The 19,714-nt window shown below is 38.7% G+C and overlaps 1 protein-coding gene across 1 annotated transcript in view; it reads left to right on the forward strand.

Moving 5' to 3' along the window:
* LOC150090042 (muscle calcium channel subunit alpha-1-like) overlaps positions 1–19,714 on the forward strand; it is a 1,145,904-nt gene that overhangs the window by 901,764 nt on the left and 224,426 nt on the right. The window contains exon 33 of the mRNA XM_090389719.1: positions 264–329. Coding sequence (XP_090245845.1) covers positions 264–329 — 66 coding nt within the window. The remainder of the gene's footprint in view (positions 1–263; positions 330–19,714) is intronic.

Consider the following 19,714-nt stretch of genomic DNA (forward strand, 5'->3'; position numbering starts at 1 on the left):
AATTAAAAAAGTTTATTTCTGAACTTTAAATACTTCAGTATTCAAAAGGGTAGGTAAAATTTTTGGTGCCCGGAACCTAACTCTGTGATTTGCCGTTAACTCCATTCTATAAAGGGTTTCATTTGCACTGATTCCATTTGCATCTGTCCCCCCATGAACCTAACCCAGGCATAAATAAAGGGTTACCTGTATTTAGAAAATCATGTTGTGATAGCGTGATTCTTTTAGAAATTGCTAATCCTAATTTATTTTCTGATTTTTAGGCCCTTCCTTATGTGGCACTTCTCATTGTGCTGTTATTTTTTATCTATGCAGTAGTTGGAATGCAGGTAATTTACAGCCTTTTTTTCTGATTAGATTACTTCTGTTTCATCTTATTTTTTGTTTTTTGCCAAAATTGTTGAAACAATAAGACTACAAAAAGTAATAAAAATGCTGGGGGGAAAAACCTCTGCTGGTAACTATTCTCAGCTATTGTTTCTATTTCAGGTGTTTTTCTATTTAGTAGGAATTAGCACAAATGTAATTTGAAATAGATTTTTTTTGCAAAAAATTGAGAGATAAATTTGAAGAATATCCAGTTGTGTAATTTAATTAAAAAAAAAAAAATGTATATCAGAAAACTGTCATTTATAATGACAGTTTTGTGACATACTATATATAAAAATATTTTATTGTTGAAATTAAAATTTGTTTTTTTTTGTTTACAGTCAGTCCTCGTATAGCACAATAGTTGTGTTCCTAGAAACCTTTGTACAATGCAAAATCGCACAATATAACCAACAGGCTTTATGGGAAAAATAGGGTTAGGTGTCAGCCACCCAAGACTGAACACACACATTTGTAACAAAACATTACCAAATACAAATAAATAATCGTAATAAAATGCTTACGTATTTTATTACGTTATTATTACATAATAAAATATTGCTAATGCTTTTGCTTCTGTCGTAAGCAAACTTGTTCTTTGTTTGATTTTCTATCCAAACAGATGACCTCCATTCCATCTCTTCCAATTCTTTGTGTCTTGTTCTAATGGATTTTTAGCATTAGCAAAGGCACATGATGCAAGGTGCCTATATATAACATTATTTTGGCTGATATAGCAAGCTTATATAACATCAGCCAAAAAAAAACCACGCTTTGAGTTTTTCCTGCTATGAAAGTTTTCATTTTCTCTACATTATTTCTATTTCTCAGCGTTGTTTCATTTAGGCCTGTAGCATGTGCAATATCACATGTTCGTTCATTTTGCTCAGAAGTGTTCACACAAATTCATATTTTTTTCTCTATCGACAGAGGTGGACTGGCCATAAGCCTTACCGGAGAAACCCGGAGTGCCAGAGGCTAGAAGACTGTGGAGGCTGGTGTGATTTTGGCCATAAATGCTAGCATGAGGCCGCTACAAATTTTCCTGGGTAAGAATTTTTGACCCAGTCTGCCTCTGTCTGTTGATATTGATTTTCTTTTTCTCTCTGAATCTGTAGTGTCTTCACTAGGACACTTCAGCCAGTTCTTTTGTGACTAGATCATAGTATCCAATGAAATTAGTCAGACAAGACTTCCCCTTAACAAACCCATGCTGTGTCCGAGCTATAACTGAAAGCTTGTCTAGATGATCCTGCAGTGCTTCTTTAACCAGTGCCTCCATTAATTTCCCTGGAACAGAAGTTAAACTAACAGGTCTCTAATTACATGTGTCTCCTTTTGATCCTCCTTTGTGGATTGGGGTCACATTTGCACATCTCCAGTCCAGGGGTACCTCGACTGAGTCCAGGGAAGCTCTCATAATTATGGCTAAGGGTTTGCTTACTTCCTTTGCCACCTCCTTTAATATAACTGGATAGATTCCATCCACCCCAGTGCGTAGCACACGCTTCTTGATTAGACCGGGGTTCGAGCCAGTCACCACCAAATACGGAGGATGTGGAAAGGTCAGGGAATGACCACCGCATATCCCGGAGCAATATGGCCTTAGTTGCTAATGCTCCTAAAAACCAAATAACAAACAAACAACAAACAATCCATCCACCCCAGTGGCCTTTCTTGTGTTTATCTTCAACAATTTGTGGAACAGGACCAGGGTATGTCTGCCAGTGGCAAAGGTTGATGACGTTGTAGAGCAAATATCATCTTTTAGGGGCACAAAAGTGATATAGTTGTACACGTTGGCACTAATGATATTAAGAGTAGGAGACGGCAGAATTACTTAACAAGTACAGGTCACTGATGAAAAAAAGCCGTGAATTAGGGTTGAAACTGAAAGTGTCTGCAATTCTGCCCAGACACGATAGGAGGGAGTATATGATGAGAGCCTTGTTAATCAATTCGGCCCTGGAAAGATTGTGCAAGGCTCAAGGGATAGAATTTTTTTTTCAGCCTGGACTACTTGTTAACAGGACAGACTGCTTCTACAGGGATGGGATACACTTAAATAGAAAGGGTGCCAGAATATTTGCTGATGCTATTGAGGCAGTGTTAGGTGGGTCAGAAAACTGATAGCTTGGGGGGATACAAGGACCAATAGTTTAACAGTAGCCGTAGGCAGAGGCGAAGGTGATTCTTGCACAACTTCTATTAGAATAAGTAGTGACTTGGAGCGAAGGGTGTTGGGGGTTTCAGGGACGGATGGCAGTCATCGTGAAAGAGGTGGGTATATGGGATGTGTTAGAGTAACTAAGAATAAAAATAGGTGCATGTATACTTGTATGTATACCAATTCTAGAAGTATAGTAAATAAATTTGAATTTGAAGTGTTGGTCAAGACATCAAAGGCGGATATTGTTGGGATATCAGAGATGTGGTGTCACACAGATATAAGGAATGCCGAACTGGAATTTGGGGAGTACAATGTGTACAGAAAGGATAGACAGGATAGGAAGGGAGGAGGTGTTATGCTGTTAATAAAGAAAAACATAAAATCAAAAGAAGTGCATCCAGTTGATATAGATGAACAGTGCACTGTTGAGTCAGTTTGGTGTGACATAAGCACTGCGAAAGCAAAAATAAGAGTTGGAGTGTGTTATAGGCCTAATGACTTGAATGAGTACAATGAACAATTGTACAGAGAAATAGAGTGGGCTAGTAAATCGGAATGTCTTATAATGGGGGATTTTAACTTCCCAGATATTGACTGGAACTTGTCGGTTGGGCACTCACACACTAGTCAGACTTTTGTGGATTTATTGGGTGATTGTTTTCTGCAGCAGCATGTTCGAGAGGCAACCAGAGAAAGTAATACTCTTGATCTGGTTATCAGCAGTGATCATTCATGTATTAGGAATTTGCAGATAAAAGACCCACAAGGTGGCAGTGATCACAGTGTACTGACGTGGGATTTACTTAAAGATTTAATTACCATCAGGGGTAAAGGAAAGGGTTTTTGCTTCCATAAAGGCGAGTACAGTGGTCTCCGACAGTTTTTAAATTCTGTACAGTGGGATCAACTGACGATGTTACCAACAGTAAATTCTAAGTGGGAAGCATTCAAGGAATTAATCATGGAAGCTACTAAAAGTTTCATACCTATTAAGAAATATTGTTCAAGGTTTAGGCCTAAATGGTTGTCAAATGAACTAATGAGACTCGTAACAGAGAAGAAAAATGCATGGGATGCATATAAATTATCAAGCGACTCAGAAGCCTATGGCAGATATAAGTTAATCTGTAATCAGGTGACAAAGGAGGTTCGGCAGGCGAAGGCAGATTACGAGAAATCCTTGGCAAAAGATGCTAAGAAAAACAGCAAGGATTTCTTTACTTCTATAAACTCTAAAAGGAAGGGGATGAATCTGATTGTTCCACTTGACATCGATGGTTCAACTGTTGATGATCCTGCTCAGATAGCAAACAAACTGAATGATTATTTTGCATCTACATTCACACGCGAGGAATTATTAAGGTTCAAAAATGGTAGAAGGTTATCAAATTGTAGCAGGATACTTAATGATTTTGTAATAACTGAGAGCAAAATGGAAGAGAAATTGTTGAAGATAAACGTAAGAAAAGCACCTAGGGTGGATTGGATCTATCCAGTTATATTAAAGGAGGCATCAAAGCAACTAAGCAAACCCTTAGCCATAATTATGAGAGCATCCTTGGACTCAGGGGAGGTTCCCAGGGACTGGATATGTGCAAATGTATCCCCAATTCACAAAGGGGGATCGAAGGGTGACACGAGAAATTACAGACCAGTTATTTTAACTTCTGTTCCTGGTAAAATAATGGAGTCGCTGGTTAAAGATGCATTGCAGGATCATCTAGACAGGATTGCAGTAATAATTCAGACACAGCATGGGTTTGTTAAGGGAAAGTCTTGTCTGACAAATTTGATAGGATATTATGATGTGGTTACAAAGGAACTGGATGCAAAAAATAATTTTGATATCATATATTTGGATTTCAGGAAAGCGTTTGACACTGTTGCGCATGGAAGACTATTGTACAAATTGGAGCAGAATGGTATTAAGGGTAAGTTGCTAAAATGGATAAAAGTATGGTTAAGTGGGAGAAGACAGAGGGTGGTAATCAATGGGTGCTGCTCTTCTTGGACTAATGTTATTAGGGGAGTCCCACAGGATTCGGTGTTAGTTCCACTGTTGTTTTGTATATTTATCAATGATATTGATGAAGGTATATCTGGCTTAATGTCGAAGTTTGCAGATGATACAAAGGTTGGCAGGGTTGTTAATGACAATAATGGCAGTGTGCTACTGCAACAGGATATAGATAATTTGGGCAGATGGGCTAAGAAGTGACAACTGAAGTTTAACCTTGACAAATGCAAAGTACTGCATATGGGTAGAAGTAATCCCAGAGAAACGTACCGTGTGGTACTACACTTAAGGTGGTAGAAAATGAAAAAGACCTGGGAGTAATTTTGCAGTCAGATATGAAGTTTTCTGAGCAATGCAGACAGGCTGCCAGGGCACGACATGGGGATTTGTCAATGATATATAGGAATTTTGCTAGCAGGGAAAAGGAGTTGATTATCCCTCTGTATAAGGCAATGGTCAGGAAAAGCCTTGAGTACTGCATACAGGTCTGGAGGCCTCATTTTAGGAAGGATGTAGATTTAATTGAGCGTGTACAGAGAAGGGAAACAAGATTGGTGAGGGGAATGAAGGGATCCTCTTACCAAGAGAGGCTTAAGTTCTGCAAAATGCAGTGGCTGGAGACTAGGCACCTGCAGGGTGATCTGATTGAGGTATATAAGGCCTTGAATGGGTTGAGCACGCTGAATTCTGATGGGATCCTTCCACTTGTTCAGATTACGAACCTAAGGGGGCATAAATTCAAATTACGAAAGGACAGATGTAGAATAGATGTGCGGAAATTTGCCTTTACCCAGCGGGTGGTTAATTGCTGGAACAAACTTCCATCTGTCGTTGTGGAAGTTGATAGGTTGAATAAATTTAAGGAGGGAATGGTGTGATTTTTTTTTTTTTTTTTTTGGCTGATGCTGCATAAGCTCATCACATGCCACTACTACTACTAATTTCTCCTCCACTTTACTCTCAGTTATTACAAGATTATCTATCTTACTGCCAGAGTTGAATACACCTCTGACATTCTCCTCTCTGAATAACTTCTAATGTGTGAATGTCGATGAATGATGAATGAATGATGATAAAATATTCTTTTAGTTTGTTAGCTACCTGAGCAGGATCATCAACAGTTGAACCTACGATATCAGGTGGACCAATCTGATTCATCCCATTCCTTCTAGAGTTTACATAAGTAAAGAACTCTTTGCTGTTTTTCTTTTCATCCTTTACGAAAGATTTCTCGTAATCTGCCTTCGCCTGCCTAACCTCCTTTGTAACTTGGTTCCAGACCAGCTTATATCTATCATAGGCTTCCATGTCACACATTAATTTATATGTATCCCATGCATTTTTCTTCTCTGCCATATGTCTCATTAGTTCATCTGACATCCATGTAGGCCTAAACCTTGAACAATATTTCTTAGTTGGTATGTAAAGCCTAGTAGATTCCAAGATAAATTTTTTGAATGCTTCCCATTTTGAATTTGCTGTTGGTAACATCATCAGTTGGTCCCACTGTATAGAATTTAAATACTGTCTCAGACCATCGTAGTAGTAGTAGTAGTGCCATGTGATGCAAGAAAGCAAATGTATGAGCTTATGCAGCATCAGCCAAAAAACAAAAAAAAAAAAAAAAATCACACCATTCCCTCCAAATGCCTGTCCAGTTCCTCCTTAAATTTATTCAACCTATCAACTTCCACAACGACAGATGGAAGTTTGTTCCAGCAATTAACCACCCGCTGGCTAAAGGCAAATTTCCGCACATCCAATCTACATCTGTCTTTTCTTAATTTGAATTTATGCCCCCTTAGGTTCGTAATCTGAACAAGTGGAAGGATCCCATCAGAATTCAGCGTGCTGAACCCATTCAAGTCCTTATACACCTCAATCAGATCACCGCGCAGGTGCCTAGTCTCGAGCCACTGCAATTTGCAGCAATTAAGCCTCTCTTGATAAGAGGATCCCTTCATTCCCCCTCACCAATCTTGTTGCCCTTCTCTGTACACGCTCAAGTAAATCTACATCCTTCCTAAAATGAGGCCTCCAGACCTGTATGCAGTACTCAAGGCGTGGCCTGACCATTGCCTTATAAAGAGGGATAATCACCTCCTTTTCCCTGCTAGCAAAATTCCTATATATCATTGACAAAACCCCATGACCTGCCCTGGCAGCCTGTCTGCATTGCTCAGAAAACTTCATATCTGCTTGCACAATTACTCCCAGGTCTTTTTCATTTTCTACCACCTTAAGTGTAGTACCACACAGTTGGTACGTTTCTCTGGGGTTACTTCTACAAATATGCAGTACTTTGCATTTGTCAACGTTAAACTTCAGTTGCCACTTCTTAGCCCATCTGCCCAAATTATCTAGATCCTGTTGCAGTAGCACACTGCCATTACTGTCATTAACAACCTTGCCAACCTTTGTATCATCTGCAAATTTCGACACTAAGCCTGATATTTCTTCATCAATATCATTGATAAATATACAAAACAACAGTGGACCCAACACCGAACCCTGTGGGACTCCACTAATAACATTAGTCCGAGAAGAGCAGCACCCATTGATTACTACCCTCTGTCTTCTCCCACTTAACCATCCTTTTATCCATTGTAGCAACTTACCCTTAATACCATTCTGCTCCAATTTGTACAATAGTCTTCCATGCGCAACAGTGTCAAAAGCTTTCCTGAAATCCAAATATATGATATCAAAATTATTTTTTGCATCCAGTTCCTTTGTAACCACATCATAATATCCTATCAAATTTGTCAGACAAGACTTTCCCTTAACAAACTCATGCTGTGTCTGAATTATTGCTGCAGTCTTGTCTAGATGATCCTGCAATGCATCTTTAACCAGCGACTCCATTATTTTACCCGGAACAGAAGTTAAACTAACTGGTCTGTAATTACCCGTGTCACCCTTCGATCCCCCTTTGAGAATTGGGGATACATTTGCACATATCCAGTCCATGGGAACCTCCCCTGAGTCCAAGGATGCTCTCATAATTATGGCTAAGGGTTTGCTTAGTTGCTTTGCTGCCTCCTTTAATATAACTGGATAGATCCTATCCACCCCAGGTGCTTTTCTTACGTTTAACTTCAACAATTTCTCTTCCACTTTGCTCTCAGTTATTATAAAATCATTAAGTATCCTGCTACAATTTGATAACCTTCTGCCATTTTCAAATCTTAATAGTTCCTCACGTGTGAATGTAGATGCAAAATACTCATTCAGTTTGTTTGCTATCTGAGCAGGATCATCAACAGTCGATCCATCGATGTCAAGTGGACCAATAAGATTCATCCCCTTCCTTTTAGAGTTTATATAAGTAAAGAAATCCTTGCTGTTTTTCTTAGCATCTTTTGCCAAGGATTTCTCGTAATCTGCCTTTGCCTGCCGAACCTCCTTTGTAACTTGGTTACAGATCAAATTGTAGCTATTATAGGCTTCTGTGTCACGCGTTAATTTATATGCATCCCATGCATTTTTCTTCTCTGTTACGAGTCTCATTAGTTCATTTTACAACCATTTAGGCCTAAACCTTGAACAATATTTCTTAATAGGTATGAAACTTTTAGTAGCATCCACGATTAATTCCTTGAATGCTTCCCACTTAGAATTTACTGTTGGTAACATCGTCAGTTGATCCCACTGTACAGAATTTAAAAACTGCCGGAGACCACTGTACTTGCCTTTACGGAAGAAAAAACCCTTTCCTTTACCCCTGATGGTAATTAAATCTTTAAGTAAATCCCAAGTCAGTACATGTGATCACTGCCACCTAGTGGTTCTTTTATCTGCAAATTCCTAATACATGAATGATCACTGCTGATAACCAGATCAAGAGTATTACTTTCTCTGGTTGCCTCTCGAACATGCTGCTGCAGAAAACAATCACCCAATAAATCCACAAAAGTCTGACTAGTGTGTGAGTGACCAACCCACAAGTTCCAGTCAATATCTGGGAAGTTGAAATCCCCCATTATAAGACATTCCGATTTACTAGCCCACTCTATTTCTCTGTACAATTGTTCATTGTACTCATTCGAGTCATTAGGCCTATAACACACTCCTACTCTTATTTTTGCTTTCGCAGTGCCTGTGTCACACCAAACTGACTCAACAGTGCACTGTTCATCTATATCAACTGGATGCACTTCTTTTGATTTTATGTTTTTCTTTATTAACAGCATAACACCTCCTCCCTTCCTATCCTTTCTATCCTTTCTGTACACATTGTACTCCCCAAATTCCAGTTCGGCATTCCTTATATCAGTGTGACACCATGTCTCTGATATTCCAACAATATCCGCCTTTGATGTCTTGACCAACACTTTAAATTCATCAAATTTATTTACTAATCGTAGTTGCCTTTACGAAAGCAAACACTCTTCCCTTTACCCCTGATTGTAGTTACCTCTTTGAGTAAATCCCACTTCAGCACACTGTGATCACTGCCACATAGTGGTTCTTTTATCTGCAGATTCTTAATGAATGAATCAGCGGCAACTCAGCATTGTTATGGGCCTATATGAGAGCTTGGAGGGCAGGGTGGATGCCCTCGAAGGATCTAAATTGAGGGGCCCATTAATCTCTCAGCTGCCCATATAAATGCCAGAGCTTGCACTTGGTAATCACGCAACACAGCGGCAAACCTCAAGGCAAAATGCACTGGTCCCACAGGAACTAGTAGTTGTTGGTGACTCTATTGTCAGGGAAACGGAGAACATGCTTTGTAAAAAGGATAGGTGGAACAGGACCAGGGTAAGTCTGCCAGTTGCAAAGGTTGATGATGTTGTAGAGCGGATATCATCTTTTAAGGGCACAAAAGGTGATATAGTTGTACACATTGGCACTAATGATATTAAGAGTAGGAGACCAGCAGAATTGCTTAACAAGTACAGGTCACTGTTGAAAAAAAGCTGTGAATTAGGGTTGAATTTGGAAGTGTCTGCAATTCAGCCCAGACACGATAGATGGGAGTATATGATGAGAGTCTTGTCGATCAATTCGGCCCTGGAAAGATTGTACAAGGCTCAAGTGGTAGAATTTTTTTCAGCCTCGTCTGTACTTGTTAACAGGAGTGACTGCTTCTTCAGGGATGGGATATACTTAAATAGAAAAGGTGCAAGAATATTTGCTGATGCTATCAAGGCAGTGTTAGGTGTGTCGGAAAACTGCTAGTTTCGGGTGGGATACGAGGACTAATAAATTAACAGTAGCCACTGGCAGAGGTGAAATGATTCTTGCACTGCTTCTATTGGAATGTGCAGAAGCCTGGAAAGCAAGCTGCAGGATATTTCAGAGACTCCTGGGAGTCATTGCGGTACAAGTAAACACATGGGGTTGTGTTAGGGTAGGTTAGAATAGGAACAGGTGCATGTATATTTGCGTGTATAGCAATGCTAGGAGTTTGGTAAATAAATTTAATGAGGTTTAGGTATTGCTCAAAACATCAAAGGCAGATATTGTTGGGATATCAGAGATGTGGTGTCACACAGATATAAGGAATGCAGAACTCGAATTTGGGGAGTACAGTGTGTACAGAAAAGATAGACAGGATAGGAAGGGAGGAAAGGTTATGCTATTAGTTAAGAAACAGATAAAATCCAAGGAAGTGAAGCCAGTCAACATCGCTGGACAGTGCAGTGTCGAGTCAGTTTGGTGTGACATAGGCATTGAGTCTTATAATGGGGGATTTTAATTTCCCAGATATTGACTGGAATTCGTGGTTTGGTCACTCACACACTAGCAAGGCTTTTGTGGATTTATTGGATGATTGTTTTCTACATCGGCATGTTCGGAAGGCAACTAGTGGGAGTAATACTTTTCATGCATTAAGAATCTGCAGAGAAAGGAACCACTAGCTGGCAGTGATCACAGTGTATTGAAATGGGATTTACTGAAAGAATTAACTACCATCAGAGGTAAAGGGAAAGGTTTTTGCTTTCATAAAAGCGATGGTCTGAGACAGTATTTAAATTCTATACAGTGGGACCAACTGATGATGTTACCAACAGCAAATTCAAAATGGGAAGCATTCAAAGAACTTATCTTGGAAGCTACTAGGCGTTAAATACCAACTAAGAAATATTGTTCAAGGTTTAGACCTAAATGGATGTCAGATGAACTGATGAGACATATGGCGTAGAAGAAAAATGTATGGGATACATATGACACAGAAGCCTGTGATAGATATAAGCTGATCTGTAACCAAGTTACAAAGGAGGTTAGGCAGGTGAATGCAGATTGCGAGAAATCGTTGGCAAAGGAAGCAAAGAAAAACAGCAAAGAGTTCTTTACTTATGTAAACTCTAGAAGGAAGGGGATGAATCATATTGGTCCACTTGGTATTGATGGTTCAACTGTTGATGATCCTGCTCAGGTAGCTAACAGACTAAATGAATATTTTGCATCGACATTCACACATGAGGAGTTATTCAGTGAGGAGAATGCCAGAGGTGTATTCAACTCTGGCAGTAAGCTAGATAATCTTGTAATAACTGATAGTAAAGTGGAGAAGAATTGTTGAAGATAAACACAAGAAAGGCACCTGGGGTGGGTGGGATCTCTCCAGCTATATTAAAGGAGGCAGGAAAGGAAGTAAGCAAACCCTTAGCCATAATTATGAGAGCTTCATTGGACTCAGGGAGGTACCCATAGAATGGAGATGTGTAAATGTAACCCGAATTCACAAAGGCTGACACAAATAATTATAGACCTATGAGTTTATCGTCTGTTCCAGGAAAATATAATGGAGGCCCTGGTTAAAGAAGCACTGCAGGATCATCTAGACAAGACTTCGGTTATAGCTCGAACACAGGATGGTTTTGTTAAGGGAAAGTCTTCCCTGACCAATTTGATTGGATACTATGATGTAGTCACAAAAGAACTGGATGCTGGGAATAACTTTGATATTATAGACTGCTGCAGAAATTGGAGCACTGTGGCATTGGAGGGAAATTGTTGCTATGGATAAAGGGATGGTCAAGTAGGAGAAGACAGAGTGATAATCAATGAACACTGCTCATCGTAGACTAATGTTATTAGTGGAGTCCCTCAGGGTTCAGTGTCGGGTCCATTATTGTTTTCTGTATTTATAAATGATATTGATGATGGGATATCAAGCTTCCAAGTTTGCAGATGATACAAAGGTTGTCAGGATTGTTAAGGACACTACTGACACTATGCTGCTTCAACAGGATCTGGAAAGGTTGAGCAAATGAGCTGAGAGGTGGCAAATAACATTGACAAATGTAAAGTACTAGATATGGGAAACAGCAACCCCAGAGCAATGTATCAACTCTGTGCTACTACACTGACAGTGGTAGAGAATGAAAAGGACCTTGGGGTAATTGTGCAGACAGATATGAAGTTCTCTGAGCAGTGCAGACGGGCTGCAAGAGTAGCTCATGGTGTCTTATCAATGATATACAGGAATTTTTCTAGCAGGATAGGGAGGTGATTATTCCCTTGTATAAAGCAATGGTCAGGCCACACCTTGAGTACTGTATACAGGTCTGGAGGCCTCATTTCAAGAAGGATGTAAAGCTGCTGGAACGAGTACAGAGAAGGGCAACAAGATTAGTGAATGGAACAAAGGGTTGCTCTTATGAAGAAAGGCTTAAGTTTTGCAAATTATAGTGTCTGGAGACTAGGCACCGGCAAGGTGATCTGATAGAGGTGTATTTAGCCTTGAATTGTCTGAGCATGCTCAATTCCGATGGGATTCTTCCTCTTGCTCAGAATAATCACTTGAGAGGGCATAAATTCAGATTGAGGAAAGACAGATGTAGGATAGATGTGCAGAAATTTGGCTTTAGCCAGTGAGTAGTTGGTTGGTGGAACAGACTCCCATCCTTTATTGTGGTAGTTGATAGCCTAAATAAATTTAAAGCTCAGCTGGACAGGTATTTCGAACAAACGGAGGGGTGAAATGGAAGTGTTTTTTTTTTTTTTTTTTGGCTGATGCCGCATAAGCATGCTTTCTTGCATCATATGCCTCCACTAATGCTAATGAAGAATCACTACTGATAATCAGATCAAGAGTATTACTCCCTCTAGTTGCCTCCCAAACATTCTGTTGTAGAAAATAATCATTCAATAAATCCACAAAAGCCTTGCTACTGTGTGAGTGACGAACTCACAAATTCCAGTCACTATCCGGGAAATTAAAAATCCCCCATTATAAGACACTCTAATTTACTGGCCCACTCTATTTCTCTGCACAATTGCTCATTATACTCATCAGATTACTTAGGCTAATACCTACTCTCATTTTTCCTTTCTTAGTGCTTATGTTTTACCAAACAGACTCAACGTTGCATTGTCCACCAACATCAATTGGATGCACTTCCTTAGATTTTATGTGTTTCATAACTAACAGCATAACCCCTCCTCCCTTCCTGTCATGTCTATCATATCTGTACACATTGTACTCTCCAAATTCCAGTTCTGCACTGCTTATGTTTGTGTGACACCATGTCTCTGATATCCCAACAATATTTGCCTTTGATGTCTTGACTAGCACTTCAAGCTCATCGAATATATTAACTATACTCCCAGCATTGTTGTACATGCAAGTATACGTGCACCTGTTTCCACTCTTAGTTATCCTATCAACCTGCATTTGTTCTGTGATGACCCACAGCAGGGCTTGAAATCCCTGACATCTTGCTTTCCAGTCTGTTGCATATTCCAATAGAAGCAGTTGAAGAACTACTTTCACCTCTGCCTACAGCTCATCTGTTAGTGTTTGTATCCCCCTAGCTATCAGCGAATATTCTTGCACCCCTTCTATTTTAATATATCCTGCCCCTGTAAAAACAGTTCTTTTAACAAGCACAGACCATGTTGAGAATAATTCTACCCCATGTGTCTTGAACATTCTCTCCATGGCTGAATTGATTGACAAGGCTCTCAACATGTACTCCCTCCTATTGTGTCTGGGCAGGTTAGCAGTTACTTTCAAATTTAATTGTAACTTGCAATTTTTTCTGAACATTGTCCTGTACTTGTTAATTAAGTCCCCAGATCTCCTACTCTTAATATCATTAGTGCCAGCATGTGCAACATTGTTACCTTTTGTGCCCTTAAAAGGTGATATCTGCTCTACAATCCTTTTGCTTATGACAGACATCATAAAAAGTTGTATTTCAATAGCATATCCTAACTCCAGTCCTATAACAAAATCTGTCCTAGAGAGTTTTGTTTTCTAAAAACATAAAAAAACTGATAATAAAAATATAAGATGTGTTTAAAAAAAAAATTAACATAAAGGCAACCAGAATCTTGTATCCCATATGAAAATGGTTTTTTGTATTTCTCATCAGCCACTCACTGAGATGATTCACTATTTCACAACAAATAACAGCAGTTTTCTCATATGGAAAAAGACTTGTGGACATGATCATAATGTCAGAGATGCAAAGAAAATCTATATCTTTGAATCTAAGAATGCTAATAATCATCTTGAGTATGGTGAGGAACATTCTCAAGGTGGTGCAGCGATTATGATTTGTCACAGTCAACAATCTTACCTTAAAGGCTATTTTAAATCAGTCACAGAAGGGAAAACTCATTCTTGTAATTTAGTATACACTTGTGTTAACTGCCTGCAAGTTAATATGGATAAGAAGTCATTTAATGGATGTAAAATGTTGTTGTTTTGGTTTTTTAGGAGCATTAGCAACTAAGGCCATATTGCTCCGGGAATATGCAGTGGTTATTCCCTGACCTTTCCGCATCCTCCGTATTTGGTGGTGATGGGCTCAAACCCTGGTCTAATCAAGAAGCGTGTGCTACGCACTGCTGCTCTTTCCCACCTGTCTATGGAGGCGCCGATGTATAATGTGTGTGGGTTGACTAACATGACACAGCATTATGTGCTGCCCAGCTCCTAATTACAGTTAAAGGCACTGAGTTTATTTAATGGGCTGAAGATTCATGAAGGCAAGAGATTAGTGTAGAAGTTTGCTTCCAGCCAAGATTAGTATGATAGGCTTAAAAAGTACAACAAAATTCAGTGTTAGTATTACCCGTGAGGCTATTATTGAAGAACTTAATTAGGGATTACCCCTGATAGTGTCATCTTGAAAAATTAATCAGAAATCAGATGCAATAACTAGACACAAATGGAAAATATAAATAAGTGAAAATAAAAATATACAACAGTGATAATTTAAATTAAATCTGATCATTTATAAAAGATTATTTATTATTAATAAGAGCATTTATTATTAAACCTAAATCTTATATTTATCTGCTTAGCTAAAAATTGGAAGGGGAGAAATAAGTGAAATAACTGTCCCAACTCCTACCATAACATCTATAGTTATTCTTTGTGACTCAATTGCTAGAGAAACAATGAATGTTTTATGAGTAAGGATAGGTGGAATACTGGCAGAGTATTGTTTTTGGAAAGGTGATGTTTCTAAAATCATTTCCTCCAATCTAAACATGAATAATATTAAGTAAATGTATTTGTAATTCCTATGTATTTTGTTTTTGTCACTTACATATTTTTTTAAATAGCTTTTAGCCTCAACACAATCCTCTCCAAGGAGTGTTTTGGAAATGGGAAGCATCCATTTCCCCTAAAAGATAAAACAGAAATGGTACTGAGTTTATTCCTTCTAGCAAGGGATCACTCCCAAGTACCAGTCCTCGTGATGTACCATCCAGCCCGGCTAGAATTCAGTTTTCTGAAACGTTCTGCATGATGTTAGCCATTACTCTAGCCCAGGCTTAGTAATAACTATGGTGTTGCGGATAGGTGACATGAGAAGGAGATGCGCTACAGCGTGGTTCTTCATGATACTGTTATTGTTCAGATAATAGTAACAATTTTTGTGGCCAGGCAGATATCAAATCTATATCATGGGTGTATGATTAATTTTTTAATCAAATATATATAAATGGGAGGGGATAGGAGGAGTACAATAACAGTTGCTATTGCATTCACCCCTGCTCCTTCCATTTATATGAGTGGGTCAGAAGGATAGTAAACTAAGTCACTTTCAAATAGTATTGAAAAAAATCAACTTTTGCATATGTGCCAATAAATAATTCATTGTTAGATTAATTTAGATAAATTATGTCAATATTTGTTGAAAATAGTTATTAATATCTTCTGTCTTTGAATTTCCTAGGAATTTGAAATGTTTATCTTTAAAAGTTGGGTTTAAACAAAAAAAAATGGTCTCTGTTCACTTTAACTCGAATATTTTCCCACTTCCATAGAATACAAAGTGCTATTACTAACTATTTTTATCATTTAGGATTGGATGAATGAGTAATATCACTTTTTTGTTTCTTTTAATGTTTCTTTTACCAATGCTGTTTTATTTAAACAAATAATGTATTACCAAAATTAAAATCAAAAATTTTTTTTTTTTTTTTGCACAAAAAAAAAAAGAAAAGAAAAAAAAGTGGATACTTTTATTAGTTATACATATATTCATGCATAATTTGAGACTCATCATCAAGCACTTCAGCAGGGGTCCAGTGTTCCTTTCCGCTGACAACTTTTTGTAGAAACTATGGTGACAAGCAGGAATATATGGCACTAATGAAATCATGTCTGCTTTCTTTGCACTTTTTACTTGCCATCAGTCTTTGTTTAGTTGATTTTGTTTAACTTGCATGAATGAAGCAGAAAACTGATAGATAGAGGTCTACCAGTTTTATCCATCTTCTATACAGGGTGTCTCAAAAATACATGGCATAACTTCAGGAATGAGTTCCTCATATGTAGACAATAAAAATATTTTATATCAACATAGTTCTGGAAATGCTTGGTTCCCGAGTTATTAACTGGAATGTCTTATCTCCCGCAGGTGATTTCCTTCATCACAAGGTACTGACAGAATCTGGTGGTTTTCCATTCCAACCATGTACTCAAATCAGGAGCAAGCAGATATGCACTTTATATATGGTTTTGCAGATGGGAATGCTCTGGAGGCTCATCGTTTGTACCACGAAAGGTTCCCAGAACGAAGATGTCCAGACAGGAAAACATTTGAAGGTATCCATCGCCACCTTTGTGAACACGGGCCCTTTACACCTCGTGCTGCCGACAGAGGACGACCAAGATCTATGACTACTGAAGTAGAGGAGGAGATTTTGGATATTTTGCATGCCACTCCTGGAATCAGCACACGCAGAATAACAGTGCAACTGGCTGTTCAACGTTCGACTATTTGGAGAGTGTTGCGAGAACACCAATTGTATCCTTACCATCTGCAACGGGTACAGGCCTTGTCACCGGCAGATTACCCTGCATACTTAAAGTGCATATCCGCTTGCTCCTGATTTGAGTACTTGGTCAGAATGGAAAACCACCAGATTCTATCAGTACCTTGTGATGAAGGAAATCACCTGCGGGAGATAAGACATTCCGGTTAATAACTCAGGAACCAAGCATTTCTGGAACTATGTTGATATAAAATATTTTTATTGTCTACATATGAGGAACTCATTCCTGAAGTTTTGCTGTGTATTTTTGTGACACCCTCTTTTAAACTGTAACCATTGAAAGTTAAGCCAGTCGACAGGCTCCTTGCTAATGTTTTTTTTTTTTTTCTGTTGATTATGGCCTTTTCTAGAGGCTCTGATGAAAAAAATCATTGTTCTTAAGTTAAACTACTTTAAATGGTGGGTCTTTTTTCTTTTAGTTTTTTATTACATTAATCCGGTCTTCAGGGCCCTACATCAATGAATGTTTCTTACTAAACATTTCTATAACTTTGAAATCAGTGTCATTTCGTAGGTAGGAGTGACCAGAAACTATGACAATGTCAATTGTATTGTAGTATTCCACTTTCAATGATTCAAACATTATGGAGAGGTAACTGCATGGTTATAAACAAGGGGACTTGGATCACTTTCCTTCTGAATCTTGTGCAAGATTCAGCAAGAACACCTGATAGTGTTATGAAGCACTATCAGATGTTCTTCAGCATTATAAGATACCACTGCTCCTTATCGGCCTACTGAAGAACTAATTCATTGAAAATGTGAACTTGGTTCACATTTTCAATGAATAATTATTGGTTTGAAGGGACTTAGTGCACCTGTAGACTTGTAATAGAGAAGAAAAATGCATGGGATGCATATAAATTATTAAGCGACTCAGAAGCCTATGGCAGATATAAGCTAGTCTGTAATCAGGTGACAAAGGAGGTTTGGCAGGCGAAGGCAGATTACGAGAAATCCTTGGCAAAAGATGCTAAGAAAAACAGCAAGGATTTCTTTACTTATATAAACTCTAAAAGGAAGGGGATGAAGCTGATTGGTCCACTTGACATCGATGGTTCGACTGTTGATGATCCTGCTCAGATAGCAAACAAACTGAATGAGTATTTTGCATCTACATTCACACATGAGGAATTATTAAGGTTTGAAAATGGCAGAAGGTTATCAAATTGTAGCAAGATACTTAATGATTTTGGAATAACTGAAAGCAAAGTGGAGGAGAAATTGTTGAAGTTAAACATAAGAAAAGCACCTGGGGTGGATGGGATCTGTCCAGTTATATTAAAGGAGGTGGCAAAGCAACTAAGCAAACCCTTAGCCATAATTATGAGAGCGTCCTTGGACTCAGGGGAGGTTCCCACGGACTGGAGATGTGCAAATGTATCCCCAATTCACAAAGGGGGATCGAAGGGTGACACAAGTAATTACAGACCAGTTAGTTTAACTTCTGTTCTGGGTAAAATAATGGAGTCACTGGTTAAAGATGCATTGCAGGATCATCTAGACAAGACTGCAGCAATAATTCAGACACAGCATGGGTTTGTTAAGGGAAGGTCTTGTCTGACAAATTTGATAGGATATTATGATGTTGTTACAAATTAACTGGATGCAAAAAATAATTTTGATATCATATATTTGGATTTCAGGAAAGCGTTTGACACTGTTGCGCATGGAAGACTATTGTACAAATTGGAGCAGAATGGTATTAAGGGTAAGTTGCTACAATGGATAAAAGGATGGTTAAGTGGGAGAAGACAGAGGGTGGTAATCAATGGGTGCTGCTCTTCTTGGACTAATGTTATTAGTGGAGTCCCACAGGGTTCGGTGTTAGGTCCACTGTTGTTTTGTATATTTATCAATGATATTGATGAAGGTATATCAGGCTTTATGTCGAAGTTTGCAGATGATACAAAGGTTGGCAGGGTTGTTAATGACAGTAATGGCAGTGTGCTATTGCAACAGGATCTAGATAATTTGGGCAGATGGGCTAAGAAGTGGCAACTGAAGTTTAACCTTGACAAATGCAAAGTACTGCATATGGTTAGAAGTAACCCCAAAGAAACGTACCAACTGTGTGGTACTACACTTAAGGTGGTAGAAAATGAAAAAGACCTGGGATTAATTGTGCAGTTAGATATGAAGTTTTCTGAGCAATGCAGACAGGCTGCCAGGGCAGGTCATGGGGTTTTGTCAATGGGGTTTTGAATTTTGCTAGCAGTGAAAAAGGAGGTGATTGTCCCTCTGTATAAGGCAATGGTCAGGCCACGCCTTGAGTACTGCGTACAGGTCTGGAGGCCTCATTTTAGGAAGGATGTAGATTTAATTGAGCGTGTACAGAGAAGGGCAACAAGATTGGTGAGGGGGAATGAAGGGATCCTCTTACCAAGAGAGGCTTAAGTTCTGCAAATTGCAGTGGCTGGAGACTAGGCACCTGCAGGGTGATCTGATTGAGGTATATAAGGCCTTGAATGGGTTGAGCACGCTGAATTCTGATGGGATCCTTCCACTTTTTCAGATTACGAACCTAAGGGGGCATAAATTCAAATTAAGAAAAGACAGATGTAGATTAGATGTGCGGAAATTTGCCTTTAGCCAGCGGGTGGTTAATTGCTGGAACAAACTTCCATCTGTCGTTGTGGAAGTTGATAGGTTGAATAAATTTAAGGAGGAACTGGACAGGCATTTGGAGGGAATGGTGTGATTTTTTTTTTTTTTTTTTGACTGATGCTACTACTACTACTAATACTTGAAGAAAAATTGGACTTGGTTCATTATACTTCTGACCCACTCATATATTTCACCACCAAATATATCAGTATATGCTTCTTGTGTAGGAAAAAAGACAGGTATTTTGTATCATATCTGTAAATATGAGTATTCTATGCTATTGACTGCACTACCAA

Source organism: Mastigoproctus giganteus, chromosome 2, assembly GCF_048544385.1.
Source record: "Mastigoproctus giganteus isolate SK-2022 chromosome 2, ASM4854438v1, whole genome shotgun sequence".
In the NCBI taxonomy this organism is placed as follows: domain Eukaryota; kingdom Metazoa; phylum Arthropoda; class Arachnida; order Uropygi; family Thelyphonidae; genus Mastigoproctus; species Mastigoproctus giganteus.